The sequence below is a fragment of the Physeter macrocephalus genome, chromosome 17 (assembly GCF_002837175.3).
Source record: "Physeter macrocephalus isolate SW-GA chromosome 17, ASM283717v5, whole genome shotgun sequence".
In the NCBI taxonomy this organism is placed as follows: Eukaryota; Metazoa; Chordata; class Mammalia; order Artiodactyla; family Physeteridae; genus Physeter; species Physeter macrocephalus.
The window spans coordinates 12,021,683-12,041,048 of record NC_041230.1 but is presented as its reverse complement, the minus strand read 5'-3'; the positions used below and the strand labels follow the sequence as shown (position 1 = coordinate 12,041,048).

Sequence of the window (19,366 nt, the reverse complement as noted above, 5' to 3'; positions counted from 1 at the left end):
CCAACACCCTACTCTCCCCTATTTTTCTTTATTGTGCTGGCCACTATACGAAATTAAATTTATTTTTTTAATGCCTTTATTGTCTCCCTCAGTACGATGCAAGCTCCAAAAAGGAAAAGACTTTGCTTTAGTCACGTGCTATACCCCAGAGTCCAAACAAGGCCGAGCACACATTGGGCGCTCGATGAAGAGTTACTTATTTAATACTTTAGGCAATCACACCGTTCACAGAGGGATTCTTTGCCAAGCGGCGGAAGGGTAAAGCGTCCAACATTACGTTACACGCATGCGCGCAAGGTCCGGGAAGTGTGTTAGGGGAAAGGGGTGAAGCATCGAGAAGAGTCTCGCGGACAGAGGCGGTTGGATCCCAGACCGCGAGGTGGAAGAAGACGGCTAGGGGAGAAGCGCGCATGCGCACTGTGACCTCCAGCTTGCCGCGGCAAAGGCATTTAAGGTGCCGGAAGGCGGGGTAGTGGTGTTGCGCGTGCGCAGTGCCCGCGGCGGCCCCAGGCTCCCGGTGTGTGAGTTGCGATGGACTCGCGCAGCGCGTGCGCAGTGCGAACGGCGGAGGGATTTGAGGCTGGTTCCACCTCTTGCCCTGTCGCGAGCCGAAGCCGCGCGGGCTCGTGAGGAGCGGCCTGGTGCGCGCGGTAGGCGAGCGACAGAGACTGAGGGACGCGGACGCCGCCAGAGTCGAAGCCAGAGCAGGAGTATCTGCTGTTGAGGGGCCGCCGCAGCCGCCGCGAGCCCCTGGACCGTCGCTAGGCCGAGGAGGGCGCCGCGCGGCGGGTGAGTGTGACTTAGTGGCCTTACCGGGTGCGGGGCCGCTACCCACAAGCCACTGCGGTGTGCCCTAGTCGCGTCTCCGCGGCCGGGTCCCCTTCCCGCGCCACTGCCACAGCACCTTTTAGCACCCCTCATCCAGAGTTCTCTGGTCACTTAGGTCCTCTTCCCATAGGCTCCCTCTTCTTCAGCGGTCACTTACCCACAGGCCCTTGCGGTGTGTTGCCTTTCTTTCCTCGCCTCCACCGACCCTTACCCATAATTCATTTCGCCTGTGGGGCCCAGATCTATTACCCACAACTCCCTGGTTTGAGGTTTGCTACTTTTGATGCCCTTCCTTGATCGGAGACGTCCTGCGACCCTCGCCCCATAACCTGTTATCCAAGGTATGGGATCACCCGCCGCCACTGCCTTGGATCTCCTTTCTCAGGATCCTTGATGCCCCCACAAGCCCCCAGGGACCCTCAGCCCCGCAGTTCCTTTCTCAGTACTCTGAGACTTCACTACTCAGAAACCCTTTTTCAGTCTTTGTTTCTCTTAGCGGCTTCGCCCCACTTTCACACAGCCCTCCCTCCAAAACCTGCTTTCTCATTCAGATTTATTCCTTTCCCCTGTGCCTTAGGAGCACTCTGTGCCCCTACAGAACTTGTTCTGATACTGAGGTTTTGCCCCTATTTCCCTCTTTTCTTGGAAGTCAAGGGATTATAGGGGCCTCATCTCTCCCAGCCCACCCTCATATAATGTGGCCCTGATTCTGCTCTCAGACTTGGCACGATGACCCAGTTCCTGCCACCCAACCTTCTGGCTCTCTTTGCTCCCCGTGACCCCATCCCATACCTGCCACCCCTGGAGAAACTGCCACATGAAAAACACCACAATCAACCTTACTGTGGCATTGCGCCATACATCCGAGAGTTTGAGGTGAGTTCACTGAGCAGACTTGGACTGCGTTGGGTTCTGGGGGCCGTGGGGCTGGATTGGGGAGTCCTGTCTCTGGCCAGTTTTCCAGCTGTGTGATTTAGGCAGGTGACTTTTATGCTCAGTTTCTCTGTCTTGATTGGGGTTGATAGTGCATCCTTTGTTGGTTTTTGTGGAAGTTCCGTAACTACCAGTTGAGGATTCAGGCTCTCGAGTTAGGTAGACCTTGGCACACCATTTATCAGCTGTGTGACCTTGGGCAAGTGGTGCGTCCTCTTAGTGCTTTGATCGCTTCATCCATAGCAAGGGGATATTAGTATTTTCGCTGTCATATTGACGGAGAATTAACTGGAAATTTTGTGTCACGGGGCTTGATACTAAGCAGTCAGCAAATGTCAATATTTATTATTATGTTTACCATTTTTGTCACAGGGTGATATTTGTAAAGGGTTAGCACCAGTTGATGGGCTGCTTACGACCCTGGGCTTGAGAATTCAGGATAAACATGAATAAACGACTTGGGCTCTTGGGCCTCAGTTTTTTCACTTGTGAAATTGGGATAACAACTTCCACCTCTTAAGGTGTATCAGAGAACACCTGAGAAATGCTGCCAGAAGTCAGAAGAAGAAAGTTCTGGCATCGAGTGGGAAAGGGGAGATGGAGGAAGTTGCAGAGCAGAAGTTAGTAGTGAGGTGACAGAAGATCGGCTCTTTAGTGGGATTTGCCACCCTCATTGAACTGGTACTTGGAAAATGTTGTTCGCCAGTTACACTAATTTAATGGCTACAGGCCAGTGGCAGACATGGGTTATGTGCCAGTTACTATTTGATGAGAGCTTGCTGAGGCCTTCAGGAATTGCTCTGGTCCTCAGAGGGTGTCCAGTTGTTTACTTCTGAGCACTGCGCTGTCAGCTCCTTTTGCTTCAGGCCTGGTCCCGATTCCTGTTTATGATAGAGGACAAATACGCTGCAGGTTGATGTTCTTGATAAATACAAGAGAGTTTCTTTCATTTTTCTAGTATTTTTAGAGAAAGACTGCAAAGTAAAAAATCAGAATTTTTTTATTAAGTTCAGTGGGCATAAAACTCCTCTGTCAGATCGCTGTAGAAGTTTCTGAATACCAATTCCTGGCTTCTCTACTTCTCTCGTCACAGACCAGTAACAGTTCACAGATAGCATTGGTCCATGGACCGTGCTTTGATCTGTGCCCTGGAACTGTCCATGTTTGTTTGTGCGCGCGTGTGTATAAACATGCAGGGGAGCGTGGCCAAGATATTTATTGTTTCCTGGCTGGGTGTCTCTTGCTGTTTTCCCCTGTCCCTCCCACTCTGTCACCTCTTCTTGTTCCCAGGACCCTCGAGATGCCCCTCCTCCAACTCGAGCAGAAACTCGGGAGGAGCGCATGGAGAGGAAGGTATGTAGTGTCTGCCTTCTGGCCCCACATCCTTTTTTGCCTCTTTCTTCAGGATGTTCCCTGACATCAGGGCACTTCTGTCTGTATTCAGTTGTCTACCTTTCTCCTGACAGAGACGGGAAAAGATTGAGCGGCGACAGCAGGAAGTCGAGACAGAGCTAAAAATGTGTAAGTCTCTCCTTCCTCCTTTCATCTCTCGTTCAAGCACTCCTGTGTTTCTCTCCACCAGTCCACCCCAGGACTTTAATTTGGGAAAGCGGGTTGTCAGTTCACTCTTTTAACCCCACCATTTGCCATGCGCTGTATTTGGTTTAGGCATTTAAGCAGGGGAGTGTGGAGTAAGGGTGGCAGGAAAGGAGCCTGGTACCTTGGGCTGCCTCCTGTAGAGGCCTGCACTTGGAGGGGCTCCCACAGCGCAGCCAGGTCTCACAGGGCAAGGCAGTGAGGTCCCGGATAGTGAGGCGGTTCTGGCTCCATCTTAGGTCCCTGATCCTTGGACTGTGGATGTTTCATCCCTTCCAGGTACAGGAGGAATTGGAGTTTGGGATAGGGACCTTGTAGCCATTGACCAGACTTCACAAGAGGGTCGCATATCAATCTCCAATGGCCCTTTCTTGTTAGGGCGAGGGCTTTGTAGTTAGGACTTGGGTTTTCCTCCTATACTTGTGCGTCTATGGTGAATCACTTCACTCAGAACCTTATTCCCTGGAGTGGCCCATTCCTCAGGGAGCTTATGCAAATGCCTCACAACCGAATATCTGGGCATCTAAATGAGAGCTATCTGAGCCCTCTCACTACCTTCCTGTCTTTTCTTGGACGCCTCAAAGGCATCTCAAACTCAGTGTCCAAACCACAATCAGGATTTCCTCTCCCCAACAACCTGGCCTTTGGATGTTTCCTTTGCTGGAACATGGTCATCCAGCTTTGCAAATCATGACCTCAGTCATGACCACCCAGTTTGCCTTTAACAACTTTTTCTTGCTATTTCCCCAGCTTGTCACCAAAACCTATCCCTGTCACAAATCTGAGCCTTCTCTCTGTGTCCACCACCCAGGGCCCCTCTAGCCTGGACACGCAGTCTAATGTCTAATGGGGTTTACCTGCATCTCTGTCCCCACCAGGTTCTGGAGGGCTTTTTTTGGTTTTTTTAATCTGTGCTGCACGGCCTGTGGGATCTTAGTTCCCTGACCAGGAATCGAACTCGCACCCTCTGCATTGGAAGCGCAACTGTAAAAATCCAGCTTTGAAACAGTCAAGGACATTTGAATATTGGGTCTTAGTGAAGTTAAGGAATTAACGTTAACTTTTTAAGTCGTACTAGCAGTACCGTTGTTACTTTTTTTTTTTTTTCTTTTTCTAGTCTTTATTAGCAACTACAGTGGTATATCTGGGGTTTGACTTAAAATCCTGGTGGGGTTAGAGATGTAACAAGTGTAGCTATGTGGTGATAGTTGAAGCTGGTTCAGAGGGGTTTGTTACACTGTTCTCTATTTCCTTAAGTGTTTGAACTTACCCGTGAAAGAAAAGGAAAAGAAAAGGATGGGTCAAGTATAGTAGGGTTTCTCTGCCCCTGAGAGCCTCCATCCCCAAGTACAGAAACTTGCTGTGCCTTGTCACAGTTAACAGCTACCATTCAAGGGGACCTTGCTCCTTGCTGAACGCTTGATATATTGAATATGTCATGATTTTGACTTAACAGCTTCCAAGTGCGGCAGGGGTTATTACTCCCGCTTTTAAGACAGAAGATGGAGGTTTGTGGAGGCCGGGTATGTTTAGCAAGAGCAAGAGTCCTGAGATGCTTTCTTCGCCATCTAAAAGCCTAGTGAGTTTTCTCAGCTCCGCAGTCTAGTCCTTGGAGCCCCTGCTCTGGGCTGCTACCTACATAATCCCTTTAACCAAGGATTTCCCAAGGGCAGAGTTGCCAGCGGAGTGGAGTGGAGTGAGGGTGTGTGCATGTTGACTGGTGAACTGCTCAACTTCAGTTCATTGTCACCCTCTTTTAGCTCAGATACGTGGGTACTCTTGGCTCAGCTGCACTAGCTTCTACCTTTGGTCACACTCCTGGGCCTCTTGGTTAAGCAGAAGCTGTAGAGACTCGTGTGGTGAGCCCGGGGTGGTTTCCTCTGCTGTCTGCCGGGCTCCTCCGGGCTCCCCATCAGGGAGCTCAGCGCTCTGATGTCTGGCCTGCGTCCGCGCCCCAGGCAGCGATCGGGCTCCCACTGCACTGCTCCTGCTGTACCTGTTAGACCACCTGCCGCCTGGTGTTGTGAGGTTTATTTCCTGTGAAATACAACTTCAGGTCAAATGTTTTCTCAGTGAGGCCTTTCCTGACCTTCCCATTAAAATTCTTCTCCCCATCTGTCTGCTATTACCAGATAGAACGAGATGGTTGCCTTATGTACCTTGTTTACTACCTTCAGCCTCCCTGCAGTAACAGATGAGCTCCAAGAAGGCCGGCATCTTTTTTGTCCTTGTTGAATCCCCAGCACCTATGGGAGTTTCAGACACAAAGTGCTTAATAGCTATCAGTTGGGTGAATGGATGCAGATTGAGACATTTGGGCACAGAAAATTACAACCCAAAGGGATGAGGTTTGGTGAGGAAGTGGGAGGCAGGCACAAAGATGGAGTTGTTTTCAAAGGCTGCCATCAGTTTCCAGATAGTCATTCCCTTAAATTTGGGTTCAGTCTTCTGTTTTCTAAGAAATTCCCTAAAGTCGTCCTGAACTTAGTTTGTGTCTGCAGCCAACCTCTCTCATGGGAAACAGATCTGTGACCTTTAATTCTCTGGCTTCTCTGAGAAGCTAACACATGGGGGTTCAGCCTGGGGCCTGGGCTGTGAGGTCAGGCTGGGATGTAAAGCTGAGCTTGGCCTCTCTGCTGTCTGACACTTCTCCTCTTCCATGCCTCAGGGGTTGGTTGTATTTCCATTTGCAAAATGATGGTAAATAAGTCTCAGCCTCCAGCAGTGTCTGAGCCTAACAGTGTGTTCAATAAATTATTAACGTTATTCCTTTTCTCACATTCTCGTAGACTATGGCAAGTTTTTCAGAAAGTAGCACTGTATTGTAGAACCGCCTCCACTGGCAATGGGCAGGGTGCCTTTGGGGCCCTGGCAGGAGTCAAGAGCCATTGTGTGTGCTGGGGCCGCCATACTTGGTGAAAAAGACTTCTTTCTTCCCAGGCCTGACCCATCAGAATCACCTGTGGAGTTGGTTTTGTAATAAGAGTCTGGTTTCTGTCTGTGGAGATGATTATTCCTCAGTGGTGTGGCGGTAGTAAGGCTGGGAGTAAGAATCTGACTCGCCTCTTGCGAGCTCCAGCGCCAGCCGTGGGTTCCTCCCTGCGGCCACAGGGCATAGGGCAGAAAGCGGGGCTTGGCCTCTGCTAGGCTTCCACTCCCAGTCTTAGGGTCGCTTGAGCTCAGGTTTCCCCTGGGGCTGCAGCTGCAGGCCCTGCCTGTGGGTGGCACTGTGGCCCTGCAGGTGAGAGAGGAAGCTCAGTACCTGGAGGGATCAGGCTGCTTCTCCAGACATGCCCCTTTGGGCTTAGTTACACCCGGGAGGGAGCTCGGCCTCAGGATACATACATCTGAAATGGCAGTTAGGCTGGCCCCCGTCCTGTCAGCTTGAAGTCAGTCTTACCCCCTCCCTTCGTCAGTAAATCAGCCACTTAGATGAAGGCTGCTGTGCTTCGGGGAAACCAGGGCTCAGAGGGGCATGCCCAAGGTGGCCAGGTGACCAAAAATTCTGGGTCTCTGCCCGTCGGTCTGTTTCCGTCTTGCTCTACGATACTGTTGGCACCTTCTACTTAGAAATTCTTTTTTTCCTGCACAGGGGACCCTCACAATGATCCCAATGCTCAGGGTGATGCCTTCAAGACTCTCTTTGTGGCTAGAGTGGTGAGTCCCCAGCTCCCAATCACTGGAGCCCCAGAGGAGTCTGGAACCCTGGACTGCTGAGAGCTTGGGTGTGGGCAGTAGACTAGGTCCCGGGGATGTTCTGAGGGCTTCTCCCACTTAACTTCATTTCTGTCTCCTTGTAGAACTATGACACGACAGAGTCCAAGCTCCGGAGAGAGTTTGAGGTGTACGGACCCATCAAAAGAGTGAGTGGACTGGGGCACGGGGAGTCTCAGTTGGGCGTGTGTGGAGGGAGGGAGGAGGCTGATTCCCAGCCCTGAGGACGCATTGCCTCATTTCTGGCTTCGGAGTCCATGGCTTGGGTTTCTATCCTGACTGCGCTTCCTTGCGGTAGACTTGGGACAGCAGAAGCACAGCAAAGAGGTAGTGACTACTTGCTGCTGATTTAGAGCACAGGTCGGCAAACTACAAAGTTGGTTTTTGTAAATAGGTTTTGTTGGTATCCAGCCAGGCCCATTTTACTGTTGTTTGCCGCTGCTATTGCCTTAAGGCAGAGTCGGTGGGGCAGTAGCGGAAGAGACCGTATGGCCCTCAGAGCTGGAAGTACCTGCTGTCTTTTCTGTACCTTTATAGAAAATGTATGTTGATTCTTGTTTTAGGGCAAGGCTTCATGTTTAACTGACATTTCTTCATTTAACATAAAAGTCACTTAAATGCTCTGGGCTGTAGCAAGGGCTTGAGGTCACCGTGCACATACACTGCGAAGCCCAGGGCCGTCAGAGCAGCAGTCACTCGGTCCTTGAAGGGACGGTGAGAGGGTCTGAGGTGTCTGCCGCTGGCATCACCCAGCCCAGGGCCTGGCGTACGGGCTGTGTGATTGACAGGGTGGGATTTCCCCGTGTCAGAGCTGACCTCTGCCCCCCAGATACATATGGTCTACAGTAAGCGGTCAGGAAAGCCCCGGGGCTACGCCTTCATCGAGTACGAACACGAGCGAGACATGCATTGTGAGTACCTCCCGCCTGCGCCCTGCCCTCTGACCCTCTCTCTTCTCTGCTGCCCCAGCCCGTTCCCGTCGTCTTTCCCTGCCCCACTCCCTGCCAAACCTGACATTAGCAATGTCTCTCTCCTCCTCCCTCTGTTTCTGATATATCTTTTTTTTTTTTATATACGTGTTTTTTTAAAAACAAAAACCAAAATCCCCCACAACGTGTGTGTGTGTGTGTGAAACCGGGGAGGTAAGTGTCACACGTTGAACCTCAGGGGCAAGGAGGGAGCCGGGTGGCGGCTGGGGCGAGCGGGAGGTGGGGGAAGGGGTCGGAGTTTCGGGGAGCCTCTCCCCGTCCCCACCCCCCCGGAGTTGGGGGCGGCCAGGTTAGAATGAGGACTGGCCTTTGAACCTGCCCTCTCTTCCCCCAGCTGAGCTGGGGCTGGGCCACCCAACCCTCCGCCTCCCCACCCTGGCCCCCGCCCTGCTCCTCAGCGGGCAGTGGGCCGGTTGGCGTGTTCAGCGCCTGCCCCCACGTCTCCAGAGCCCCCATTGAGGCCGCGGCGGCGTCCACGTGGGCAGGGATGGGTGGGTGGGGGCGGGCAGGGCTGCGGCGTGTCCAGGGGCCGCCGTATTAATTGACTGTTCTTATTGTCACTGCAGCCACCACGCAGCTGGCTTGCAGCTGATGCTTACGCTCCCCTTACAACACCTCAGTGTATGGTTGGTATAAGGGTTTGTATCATGGGTAAGATCACTCAGCACCGCACACCAGCCCAGCTTAGCCAGGCAGCTCAGGAGCAGCGAGGCACCCCTCCTCCCGTCCCCGGTCGCCCCCTCAGCCTCCCCGCACCCAGAACCCTCTCCTCGTTTGGGTGCCCTTGGTCCTCTCTGCCCCCCATCCATCTGCTCTCCAGTAATCCTGCTGATCCCAGGAGGGGAAAGATGAACCCCGACGGGAAGGGCAGCCGGCCTCTCCAGTTGGGCTCGTCCCAGCCCCCTGACTTACCTGGCTTCACGACATCAGTGGCCAGGTGGTGGGACACTGAAGGGGATGCATGGGGACCAGGGCTCCATGTGGAACCCTTCAGCCCCCGCTCCCTGCCCCTGCGCCTCTGCGGGGCTGTCACTGTGGTGGCTCTGGAGAATCGTTTTGCTTGCTAGATTCGGGGTGCTCTGCCCCCTTCCTGTCTGCCTTATCATGGTTGAGGCCTCCCGAGAGGCCGTGGAGCCCAGCGGCCCAGCTGCTCTCCAGAGTGCATGGGATTGGGGACTGGGGTGCGGGAGGGTTCGAGCGACAGGCCGTAAACAGCAGAAGGTGGTGTAGATTTTCCTGAAGACCCTTCCACTGTCTAGAGACCTGAGAGAGGGAGAGAGAGTGAAGCTTAGAAATACACACGTCACATGTTTTCTCTGCTGTTACTCCCGGGTTGGGCCTCTTCTGGGGTTTGGGACACAACCAGAGCAGGGTTCCTTTGCTTGACGGTGTTCCCAGTCCTTAACTTCCTTCCCCTACCACCCTCCTCTGGGTTCAGGGGCCAAGCGGCCCCTCCCCCTCGGATCATGGGCAGCACTCCATCTCCTGGACCCCCAAGGCTGTCCCCTTGGGTGCCAGCCTTTGGGCTGAAGCAGGTGGTGGGAGGGAGTGTGGAGTTCGAGGTGGAGAAGTCATTCCACGTGCTGAGGGGGGTGGGCGTGTGCCTAGTTCAGCATGGACTTTATGGGGGAAAGGTGAAGGTGGACAGGTTTGCTAAGGCCTCCCTAGCCTTCTTTTTAAAATCAAACAAGATAGTCCCACGGCTTTCCAGCTCCCAGACTTGATGTTAACCCTTGTCTCCCCCTCTTTCAAGGCCTCCATGAGGTTTCTTTGGGGCCCACCACTTCCTCTGCCTGTCTCCAGGTGGTGCAGGAGATGTGGTTCCTCTCCCCCTCCGTGGCTCCCTAGCATCCCTTCCCCGTAGCTTTAGCTGACCCCGTGGTGGTGGGTGTGGGGTCTGTGCGCGTGCTCAGGTAAGCTTGGGGGCTCCAGGTAAGCGGTCCCGTGTCCCCCCCCCGGGAAGCCCGCCTCCTCGCCAGGCCCCCAGGAGTTGCCGAGCCCCCCCCATCCCGCTCGGTTTGGACACCCGCAAGGCCGGCATCGGTAAATGGCACCTTTTTCTCTTCCTCTGGTTGTTATTTGGGGGGGAGAGGGCTGGGGCGGGGCCGGGTATTGTGGCTGCTTGAGGACAACCCCCTAGGCCAGGGCTGGGGGTGGGAAATAGGGACGTTTTTGGCCCTCCCGACAGCCCCACGTGAGACAGGCCGGGGGTCAGGCCTGTCCTTTGCTGTGCCCTGCCCGAGAGCAGGACGTGCCTCTCCCCGCATCTCCCCCTCGACTCCTCACCCTTCCCGGGAGGCGCAGGCTGGGCTTGGCCTCCCGGCGTGTGTTGAGCTGGGGGTGCGGCGTGAGATGGGACGGGGGCTGGGGTTGGGTGGCAGTCACCTCAGGTAAGGCAGGAATTTTCAGTAGCACCGCACATCCCCCCGCGCTCCCTCCACTTGCCCTCTCCCCCGCCTGCTGTAGGGCCCTCCAGGCCCCCGGGAGCACGATAACCTGCCCTCTGCTCCCTCCACCTCCTAAAGACTTCGCCCACCCCCTTCTGGTTCATTTTCTGTTCTGATATCTGTTCCCCCACGCTCACCCTGCCCCAAAAAAACCACAGACAAAGGAAACCGGTGTGAACTGGGGTGCAGAGCGGCCCGGCTGGGCCTCCTCCCCCAGCATGATGTCTTAGGGTGCATGCCTGGGGTTGTGGAGGAACCCTCCCCCACAGCAGAGTCCAGCCTTGAGTTAACCTCCAGTTTCTTTGCAGCGACTTTGGCCACCTTGGCGGGAGGGGGCTGCTCTGTCGAGTGGGAGTAGGAATGGCCTGGGAGCCCAGGGGGGTGGTTAGGGTCAGGATGGTGCCTGGGAGTGGTCTCGCCCCCCCAATAGTGATTGGGGGTTGGTAAGGAAGCAGGTGCCGAGATGGAGCAGGCCCCTCCTGGTTTGGGAGAGGGTTGGTCTGGCTGTCGGTTGCCTGGCTGTCTGGTGGGCGTGTGTGTCTGTGTGTGCGTGTGTGGATGGGGACACGGCCGGGGGGTGGGGATGCCACAGAGCTGGGCCTTAGCCTGACTAGAGGACCCTCTGGGGACTCCTCCCCCTCCCCCTCCCCCTCCCCACATCTGTTGCAGCCGCTTACAAGCACGCAGACGGCAAGAAGATCGATGGCAGGAGAGTCCTCGTGGACGTGGAGAGGGGCCGCACCGTGAAGGGCTGGAGGCCCCGGCGGCTAGGTGAGCACGTCCTGCTCAGGCTGGGCTCGGGGTCCTGCTGGCTGCCTCCTCACCTCTTTTTTGTACTCTCTGCTGCTTTCTGTCTTCTCTTTCTCTCCCAGCTGCTCACGTGCTCTCTCCCTCTCTCTAGCTCAGCCTTTCTCGTCACCGTCTTTCTCCTGGTCTGGTTTCTTATTCTGGGTTACTAGTTAGGAGCAAGAGTACTGACGTTGAGAAGCCAGTCTGGGATCAGATTCCAGCTTAGGTAATTCCTGGCTAGTGGATTTTCCCTTCTTCCTGCCTCATTTTCCTCATCCTGGAAAGTGGGAATAACGGCAAGAGTTAGTGAGCTCAGCGTCTCAGATAGCCAGCTTGGCAAGTGGCATACGGTCGGGCTTGTGAAAGTCACTCTCTCATCCACTTATACTTTGCTCCAGCTCATTTGCTCATTCATTCATTCATTCGGCAGATGCCAGTTTGATCACCAGCTGTGTACCAGGCTTCTAGTCAAGAGCAAGATATACATAGATGGTCTCTGCCCTCAGAGCCTCCTGCATTCATCCCCCCCCCACTCTCTAATTTGTCAGTCGCCATCTCAGTCAAGGTCAGTTTGGTAGCAAGCACCAGAAATACAGTTGAGCTTCCTAAAGCATAAAGGCGGCTTGTTGATACAGAATCCCAGTGTCTTGGAGCCCAGAGACAGGCGATGCCTGTGGGCCTCAGGAGGACCTGGTAGCCGAACCTGAACGGTCAAGAGCCACCTTGGGCATTTCTGCAGCTTGCTTCTGCCTCGTTCACTGTCCGTGTGGACTGTTCTCCTCTGTGTCTCTCCGCACTGGCCCAGTGTGGCATTCCACAGCCCAGTCCTGGATGAGTCTCTCTGTGTTTGGGGGTGGGTGGATCTGAGTGGCTCAGCATTGGACCTGGACCTGGGGCTGAGGTCCTGCCATCCAAACGTGGCTGTGGAGGACCACCTCCTGTGAGGGTGAGTGACGCAGCTGTCAGAGAAATGATCTTCCCTGCGCAGACACCCCAGCTGGCTCCAGTACCCTCTGCTCTCGTTCTGCCTCCCAGCCCGCTGTTGTGATGCTTGACTTGCCTTTGCTGAGTAGACCACACACTCAGTCTGCTGAGTCTCTGAACTTAACAGACGGGTTCTTATCTCACTTTCTGGTTTCTCTGGGTTGGAGTGAGTCCTTCAGAGTCTGCTGTTTCCGACTTTCTGGTGGTGATACCTGGTGCATCTCGACCCAGTGCGTTGCCACATGCAAAAAAATACATTTAACCCAAACAGAAGTTTTATGAAACAGTAATTATCTTTTCGACAGGCAGTATATACTAGTATTACATATTCTGTTGCTTTATTATTATTTTTTTTCATATATTGGTTGCAACCAATCACATTTAATGATGTGATCCATTGCTGGGTTGTGACCTGAAAATTGAAAACACTAGTCTCTTCTGCCCCATACCTGTGATATTCCAGAAGCCTGGTCGGTCGCTTCTCCCTGTTTGAATGTCTTTGATATCCGGGCCGCCTCTTTTCCTTTTTCACCCTCGTTGCTGAAAGTCATTCCTTACATGGAACCCCAGCCCACCTCGCCGAAGCTTCCTTCCAGGCAGTGTGGGACAGAAGCGTGCGTGAGAGGGCAGCTTCCTGGGTCTCAGCTCTGCCCTTCCTTGCAGAGTCACCCGGGGCAGGCGTCTTTTGTCTGAGATTGCTTCCCCGTCCGAAGGAGGAGGCCGTCCGCTACTCCTTATGGTAGTTCAGTCATTTGACTGCTTGCTGCACATACGACTTTATATCCTGGGTGCTGTACCACGCACAGTTACAGCGAGCAGAGCCGGACATCGTCCTGACTTTGATGGTGCGTTACAGGCTGGTGGGAGAGGCAGCTGTTAACTCACACGTGTACATGTAAAATCGGAAACTCCACCTGAAGTTCTGAGAAGGAAATGTATGTGAGTCGTGGAGAACGGCTTCATCTGGTAGGTCAGGGCAGGCTTACTGAGGAAGCGTTGTTTGGGTTAACGTGTGAAGGGTAAGTAGCAGTTAACTAGACAAGGGAAATGAGATTCCAGGGAGAGAGGTGAATGATCCCAAAAACTGGGGCAGGAAGGCAATGGAGACCGTGAGAGATTGGAAAATGCCTAGGACATGGAGAGCCAGGGCGCCTTGCTCTAAAGACAGGAAGGAGCCAGCCATCTGACTGACGACGTTGCCCTTAGGCTGTGGGGAGCCATTGATGGCTTGGGAGCAGATCACGTTTTCAGTTAGGAAGACCGTTGCCGTGCCTTCGGGTGAGGGTGAGGGTGACTGGAAGAGAGGATTTGCCAGGAGGCTGTGCGCGTCGTCTGTAGTGGTGAAGATGATGAGCTTTGGAGTCAATTACAGGAGCTCCCAGCTCGCGCTGTGGAAGTCCTCTGATCTCCGTAGAGCGTGCGTGTCATGTTAGAGAAGTGCGGCAGGAGGTCCTCGCAGCACCTGGCCCCGTGGGCGCCGGCGGAGGTGCCTGGTGGCCCTCGCCGCGCCCTCGGCTGCCGCTCGCTCGCCCTGCTGTGGGCCCCGCCCGGACTGACCCGCTGTGGTCTGCCCCCACCCCCGCAGGAGGTGGCCTAGGCGGAACCCGGAGAGGGGGCGCTGACGTCAACATCCGGCACTCCGGCCGGGACGACACCTCCCGCTACGATGAGAGGTGAGATTGGGCGGCCGGTGTCCTGGGACGCGGGCGGTCAGTGGGGGAGCCCTGCCGCAAACCTCTGCCCACCTCATCCAGGCCCGGCCCCTCCCCGCTTCCCCACAGGGACCGGGACCGGGACCGCGAGCGGGAGCGCAGGGAGCGAAGCCGCGAGCGAGACAAGGAGCGAGAACGACGACGCTCCCGCTCTCGGGACCGGCGGCGGCGCTCGCGGAGTCGCGACAAGGAGGAGCGGCGGCGCTCCAGGGAGCGGAGCAAGGACAAGGAGCGGGATCGGAAGCGGCGAAGCAGCCGGAGCCGTGAGCGGGCGCGGCGGGAGCGGGAGCGCAAGGAGGAGCTGCGAGGCGGCGGAGGTGGCGGCGACATGGCGGAGCCCTCCGAGGCCGGCGACGCGCCTCCTGACGATGGGCCTCCCGGGGAGCTGGGTCCCGACGGCCCCGACGGCCCGGAGGAGAAGGGCCGGGAGCGGGAGCGGGAGCGGCGCCGGAGCCACCGGAGCGAGCGGGAGCGGCGCCGGGAGCGCGAGCGCGAGCGCGATCGGGAGCACAAGCGGGGGGAGCGGGGTGGCGAGCGGGGCAGGGACGAGGCCCGAGGCGGGGCGGGGGGCGGAGGCCAGGACAACGGGCTGGAGGGCCTGGGCGGCGACGGCCGGGACATGTACATGGAGCCCGAGGGAGGCGACGGGTACCTGGCTCCAGAGAACGGGTATTTGCTGGAGGCTGCGCCAGAGTGAAGAGCGCCTCCCACCGGTTGCTTGGACGTGTTCCTACCCTCCCTGTTGCTGTCATCCTCTCCCCAAACCTTGTTGGTCACCACTTAAGTTTGCCGGCCAAGGGTAGGAGTCTCCTTATTTGTTCTGGTCTCTTGGATTTAAAAATAAAATTAATTTCTTGTTGATAATGGGCATTTGGTCTTTTCACTGCTCTTACCCTCTTCCCCAGAAGAGGGTCACCTTCTGCCTTTTGATATCCCTGCCTTTGGTTGGTTTTGATTTGAGCTTTATGACCTAAGGCCGGGGCTAGCCCCAGTACGCCAGAGCTGTTTCAGATGGGATGAGGAAGCTCTCCCTAGGGGGTCCTCGATCCCTTTGTATCTTTCTTTCCTTCTTTACATCTCTCCCACACGTTCCTTGTGCGGCTGTTCATACCCCTATCTTGGTGCCGGGATGGGGCTTAGGCATTAGAATACTCAGTGGAAGCTACAGCTTTGTGTGAAAGGGAAGCTGTTAGTCTGAGTTGGAGAGCAGGAAGAAGGGTGAGGAAATGAAACATGAGAGCAGCATATAAAAGACCAAACATTCTGTAACACCATATACAGAAATAAACTCAAAATGGATTAAAGACCTAAAGGTAAGACCGGATACTATAAAACTGCTAGAGGAAAACATAGAACACACTTTGCCATAAATCGCATTGAAATTTTTTTGGTTCTGACTCCTAGAGTAATAGAAACGAAAGCAAAAATAAACAATTGGAACCGAATTAAAAGCTTTTACACAGCAAAGGAAAGAAACAAAATGAAAAGACAGCCTATGGAATGGGAGAAAATATTTGCAAATGTTGTGACCGACAAGGGATTAATTTCCAAAATGTACAAACAGCTCATACAGCTCAATATAAAAAACACAAACAACCCAGTCAAAAATGGGCAGAAGATCAAAACAGACATTTCTCCAAAGAAGACAGAGATAGCCAACAGGCACAGTTAAAGAGGCTCCACATCACATTGCTAATTTAGAGAAATACAAATCAACCACAATGAGTGATCACCTCACGCCAGTCAGAATGGCCATCACCAAAAGTCTACAAATAAATGCTGGAGAGGGTGTGGAGCAAGGGGAAGCCTCCCACACTGTTGGTGGGAATGTAAATTGGTGAAGCCACGATGGAGAACGGTATGGAGGTTCCTTAAAAAACTAAAAATAGAGTCACCACATGATCCAGCAATCCCTGGGCATATATCTGGAGAAGACTCTTTTAACTTGAAAAGACACATGTACCCCAATGTTCAGAGCAGGACTATTTACAATAGCTGAGGGAATTCCCTGGCGGTCCAGTGGTTAGCACTCCGTGCTTCCACTGCAGGGAGCATGGGTTTGATACCTCGTTGGGGAGATCCTGCTTGCTGCGTGTCGGGGAGCTAAGATCACACAAGCCTTGGGGCCAAAAAACCAATAAAGACTTTAGAAATGGTCCATGTCAAAAAAAAAAAAAAAAAAGATGTGGTCTATATATTCCATGGAATATTATTACTCAGCCATAAAAATAGAACGAAGTAATGCCATTTGCAGCAACACGGATGGACCTAGAGATGATCATACTAAGTGAAGTAAATCAGAAAGAGGAAGATAGATAGCATTATGATAACGCATTATATGTGGGATTTTAAAAAATGATACAAATGAACTTTTGTACAAAACAAATAGACTCACAGACGTAGAGGACAAACTTACAGTTATCAACGGGGAAAGGGGGAGGGATAAATTAGGAATTCGGGATTAACAGATACACACTACTATACAGAAAAGAAACAACAAGGGCCTACTGCATAACTCAGGGAACTATACTCAGTATCTTGTAATAACCTATAATGGAGGGACTTCCCCGGTGGCGCAGTGGTTAAGAAGCCACCTGCCAATGCAGGGGACACGGGTTCGAGCCCTGGTCCGGGAAGATCCCACATGCCGCGGAGCAACTAAGCCCGTGCGCCACAACTACTGAGCCAGCGTGCCACAACTACCGAAGCCCGCGTGCCTAGAGCCTGTGCTCCGCAGCAAGAGAGGCCACCGCAACGAGAAGCCCACGCACCACAACGAAGAGTAGCCCCTGCTCGCCACAACTAGAGAAAGCCCGCGCGCAGCAACAAAGACCCAACGCAGCCAAACAAAGAAAAAAATCTATAATGGAAAAGAATCTGAAAAAGAATACATATATATGTACAACTGAATCACTTTGCTGCACATCTGAAACATTGTAATCAACTATACTTCAATTTAAAGAAAAGATGCAAGAAGATTGGGTAGAGCAGAAAGTCCTCGCAGGGTCAGGACAGAAGACATCATACGGTTCATGATGGCAGGTTCACCGTCTGCGTTTTTACTCCATGCTTCGTAATGATAGTAGAGGAGTAACAAAACGAGAGATTCCATGAGCAGTGGAGATGTCAACACATTTCTGGACTAAAGATGAAACAGGACGATGGTGAGAACACTTCAGTCTGCTGACCACTTGAGGAGGAAGCCGTCCATCAGCCTTGCAGAACCCTACAGATGCTCAGGATTACAACTCCAGGTATAACAAGGGTAGAAGACTCGAGTAGGATTTGTACACAGAAAAATCTCCCTCTGTTTAAGCAGTCAGGATGCCTAGGAGCCAGGCATTTGCTGCCCAAGCAAATATAAGACTTACTTTTTTGTCTTTAAAAGTTTCTCAGCCTCAAGGCAGAGTTGGTCTGATAAACCAGAGGCAGTCTGTCATGTAATCTGACTGACATACACCAGGATTCTAGCATGCTTTTTTAAAATTTATTTATTTATTTATTTTTGGCTGCGTTGGGTCTTCGTTGCTGCACGCGGGCTTTCTCAAGTTGCCGAGAGCGGGGGCCACTCCTCGCTGCGGTGCGCGGGCTTCTCAGTGCGGTGGCTTCTCTTGCTGCAGAGCACGGGCTCTAGCCGCGCGGGCTTCAGCAACCATGGCTCGCGGGCTCTAGAGCACAGGCTCAGTAGTTGTGGCCCATGGGCCCAGTTGCTCCGCGGCATGTGGGATCCTCCCGGACCAGGGCTCGAACCCGTGTCCCCCACACTGGCAGGCGGATTCTTAACCACTGCGCCGCCAGGGAAGTCCTCTAGCATGCTTTTTAACTGCCTCAGTTTTTATAAGCATATGACCAAAGGTCCCAGACATTGGGAAAAATTCTGCCGAAAGGGACCACAAGATAAATAGAGAAACTGGTCCGGGAGGAAACAATTTAGGGAATAAAAGAACTTAATACTTCTAGTGTATTTTCATAGCCATCCCAGATGTTGAAACCAGACTTCTGGGCTTGGCTATGAAGAACAACCCATTTTGGACTAGCCTGGCCCAGGCCAGTTATATAAAGACTGGACAAAACACATACAAGTAAATTGTGAAAGGCTTTGGGGAACAACCAATGTAGGCCCGACTTGAGGGGAAAGGAAAGCATACAGAGGTGAACTTCATCTTTGCTCTTGCTTTTTCTTTCAGGACATTTGCCAGTTTAGTGTGGCAGAATAGACTCAGAAAGTGGTAGAAAACTCTCAGTGGTGGAATAAACTCAGAAAGTGGCAGTCTTCGACTGGGCTGAGTTCACGGAGGTTGGACCAGACACTTGGGACTTGAGGGTGAAATTCCCAGGTGGGGCATTGAGCCCCAAAATGCACATGCAATCTTTCCTCCAGGCATCTGCCAACTCCTAAGCTGCTCGTTGTGGCGAGACCCCCAAGGGTCTCATCGGAAAGCAATAACGCAGTCTAAGTCACTGAGGAGAGAGCGGAGCAGCCACGCAGTCCTAGGGGAGACAGGTTGAGGTTCAAAGCCTCTGTGGGTTTTAGTACCCATGCGTATTAGCATCTATTCAAAGAGAAAAACAGTAGACGATAGAAACAGACCCAGGGCTTCCCTGGTGGCGCGGTGGTTAAGAAGCCACCTGCCAATGCAGGGGACACGGGTGCGAGCCCTGGTCCGGGAGGATCCCACATGCCGCGGAGCAACTAAGCCCGTGCGCCACAACTACTGAGCCTGTGCTCTAGAGCCCGCGAGCCACAACTACTGAGCCCATGTGCCACAACTGCTGAAGCCCTTGCGCCTAGGACCTGAGCTCTGGCAACAAGAGAAGCCACCACAGTGAGAAGCCCGCGCACCACAACGAAGAGCAGCCCCCGCTCGCCGCAACTAGAGAAAGCCCGCGCGCAGCAACAAAGACCCAACGCAGCCATAAATAAATTAATAAATTTTTAAAAAAAGAAAGAAACAGACCTAGACTTGATTCCAATGTTGGAATTATCAGAGACTGAAATAACTATGTTTCCAAAGGAAAAGATGGAGAATTTGAAGAGATCTTTAGGCGACTTCCCTGGTGGTCCACTGGGTAAGACTCCACACTCCCAGTGCAGGGGGCCCAGGTTCGATCCCTGGTCAGGGAACTGAAACCCGCGTGCCACTACTAAGAGTCTGCATGCCACAACTAAGAAGCCAACAAAGATCCCACGTGCTGCACCTGAGACCTGGCAAAGCCAAAATCAATCAATCAATATTTTCAAAACAATTTTAAAAAGAGATCTTTAAATTAAAAATTTTAAAGTTTAACAGGAATCGTTAAAAAATAATCGAATGGAAATTTTAGAACTGGAAAACAGCAAATGAAATTAACTAGTAGATGCATTTGGTAGTTG

The 19,366-nt window shown here is 53.1% G+C and overlaps 1 protein-coding gene across 2 annotated transcripts; it reads left to right on the top strand.

Annotated features, from left to right (window-relative positions):
- The first annotated feature begins 567 nt into the window (after window positions 1–567).
- On the top strand, window positions 568–14,856 carry SNRNP70 (small nuclear ribonucleoprotein U1 subunit 70). 2 transcript variants are annotated; one of them, XM_007112404.4, is made up of 10 exons: window positions 568–789; window positions 1,548–1,704; window positions 3,052–3,114; window positions 3,228–3,282; window positions 6,950–7,014; window positions 7,158–7,220; window positions 7,901–7,982; window positions 11,177–11,278; window positions 13,866–13,953; window positions 14,062–14,856. In XM_007112404.4, exons 2-10 carry the CDS (start codon window positions 1,558–1,560, stop codon window positions 14,687–14,689), a joined length of 1,293 nt encoding a protein of 430 aa, XP_007112466.2. In that variant the 5' UTR covers window positions 568–789; window positions 1,548–1,557; the 3' UTR covers window positions 14,690–14,856. The 2 variants fall into 2 exon arrangements, with proteins under 2 accessions (XP_007112466.2, XP_007112465.2); XM_007112403.4 differs by having other exon boundaries at window positions 14,035–14,856.
- The last annotated feature ends 4,510 nt before the right edge of the window (window positions 14,857–19,366 follow it).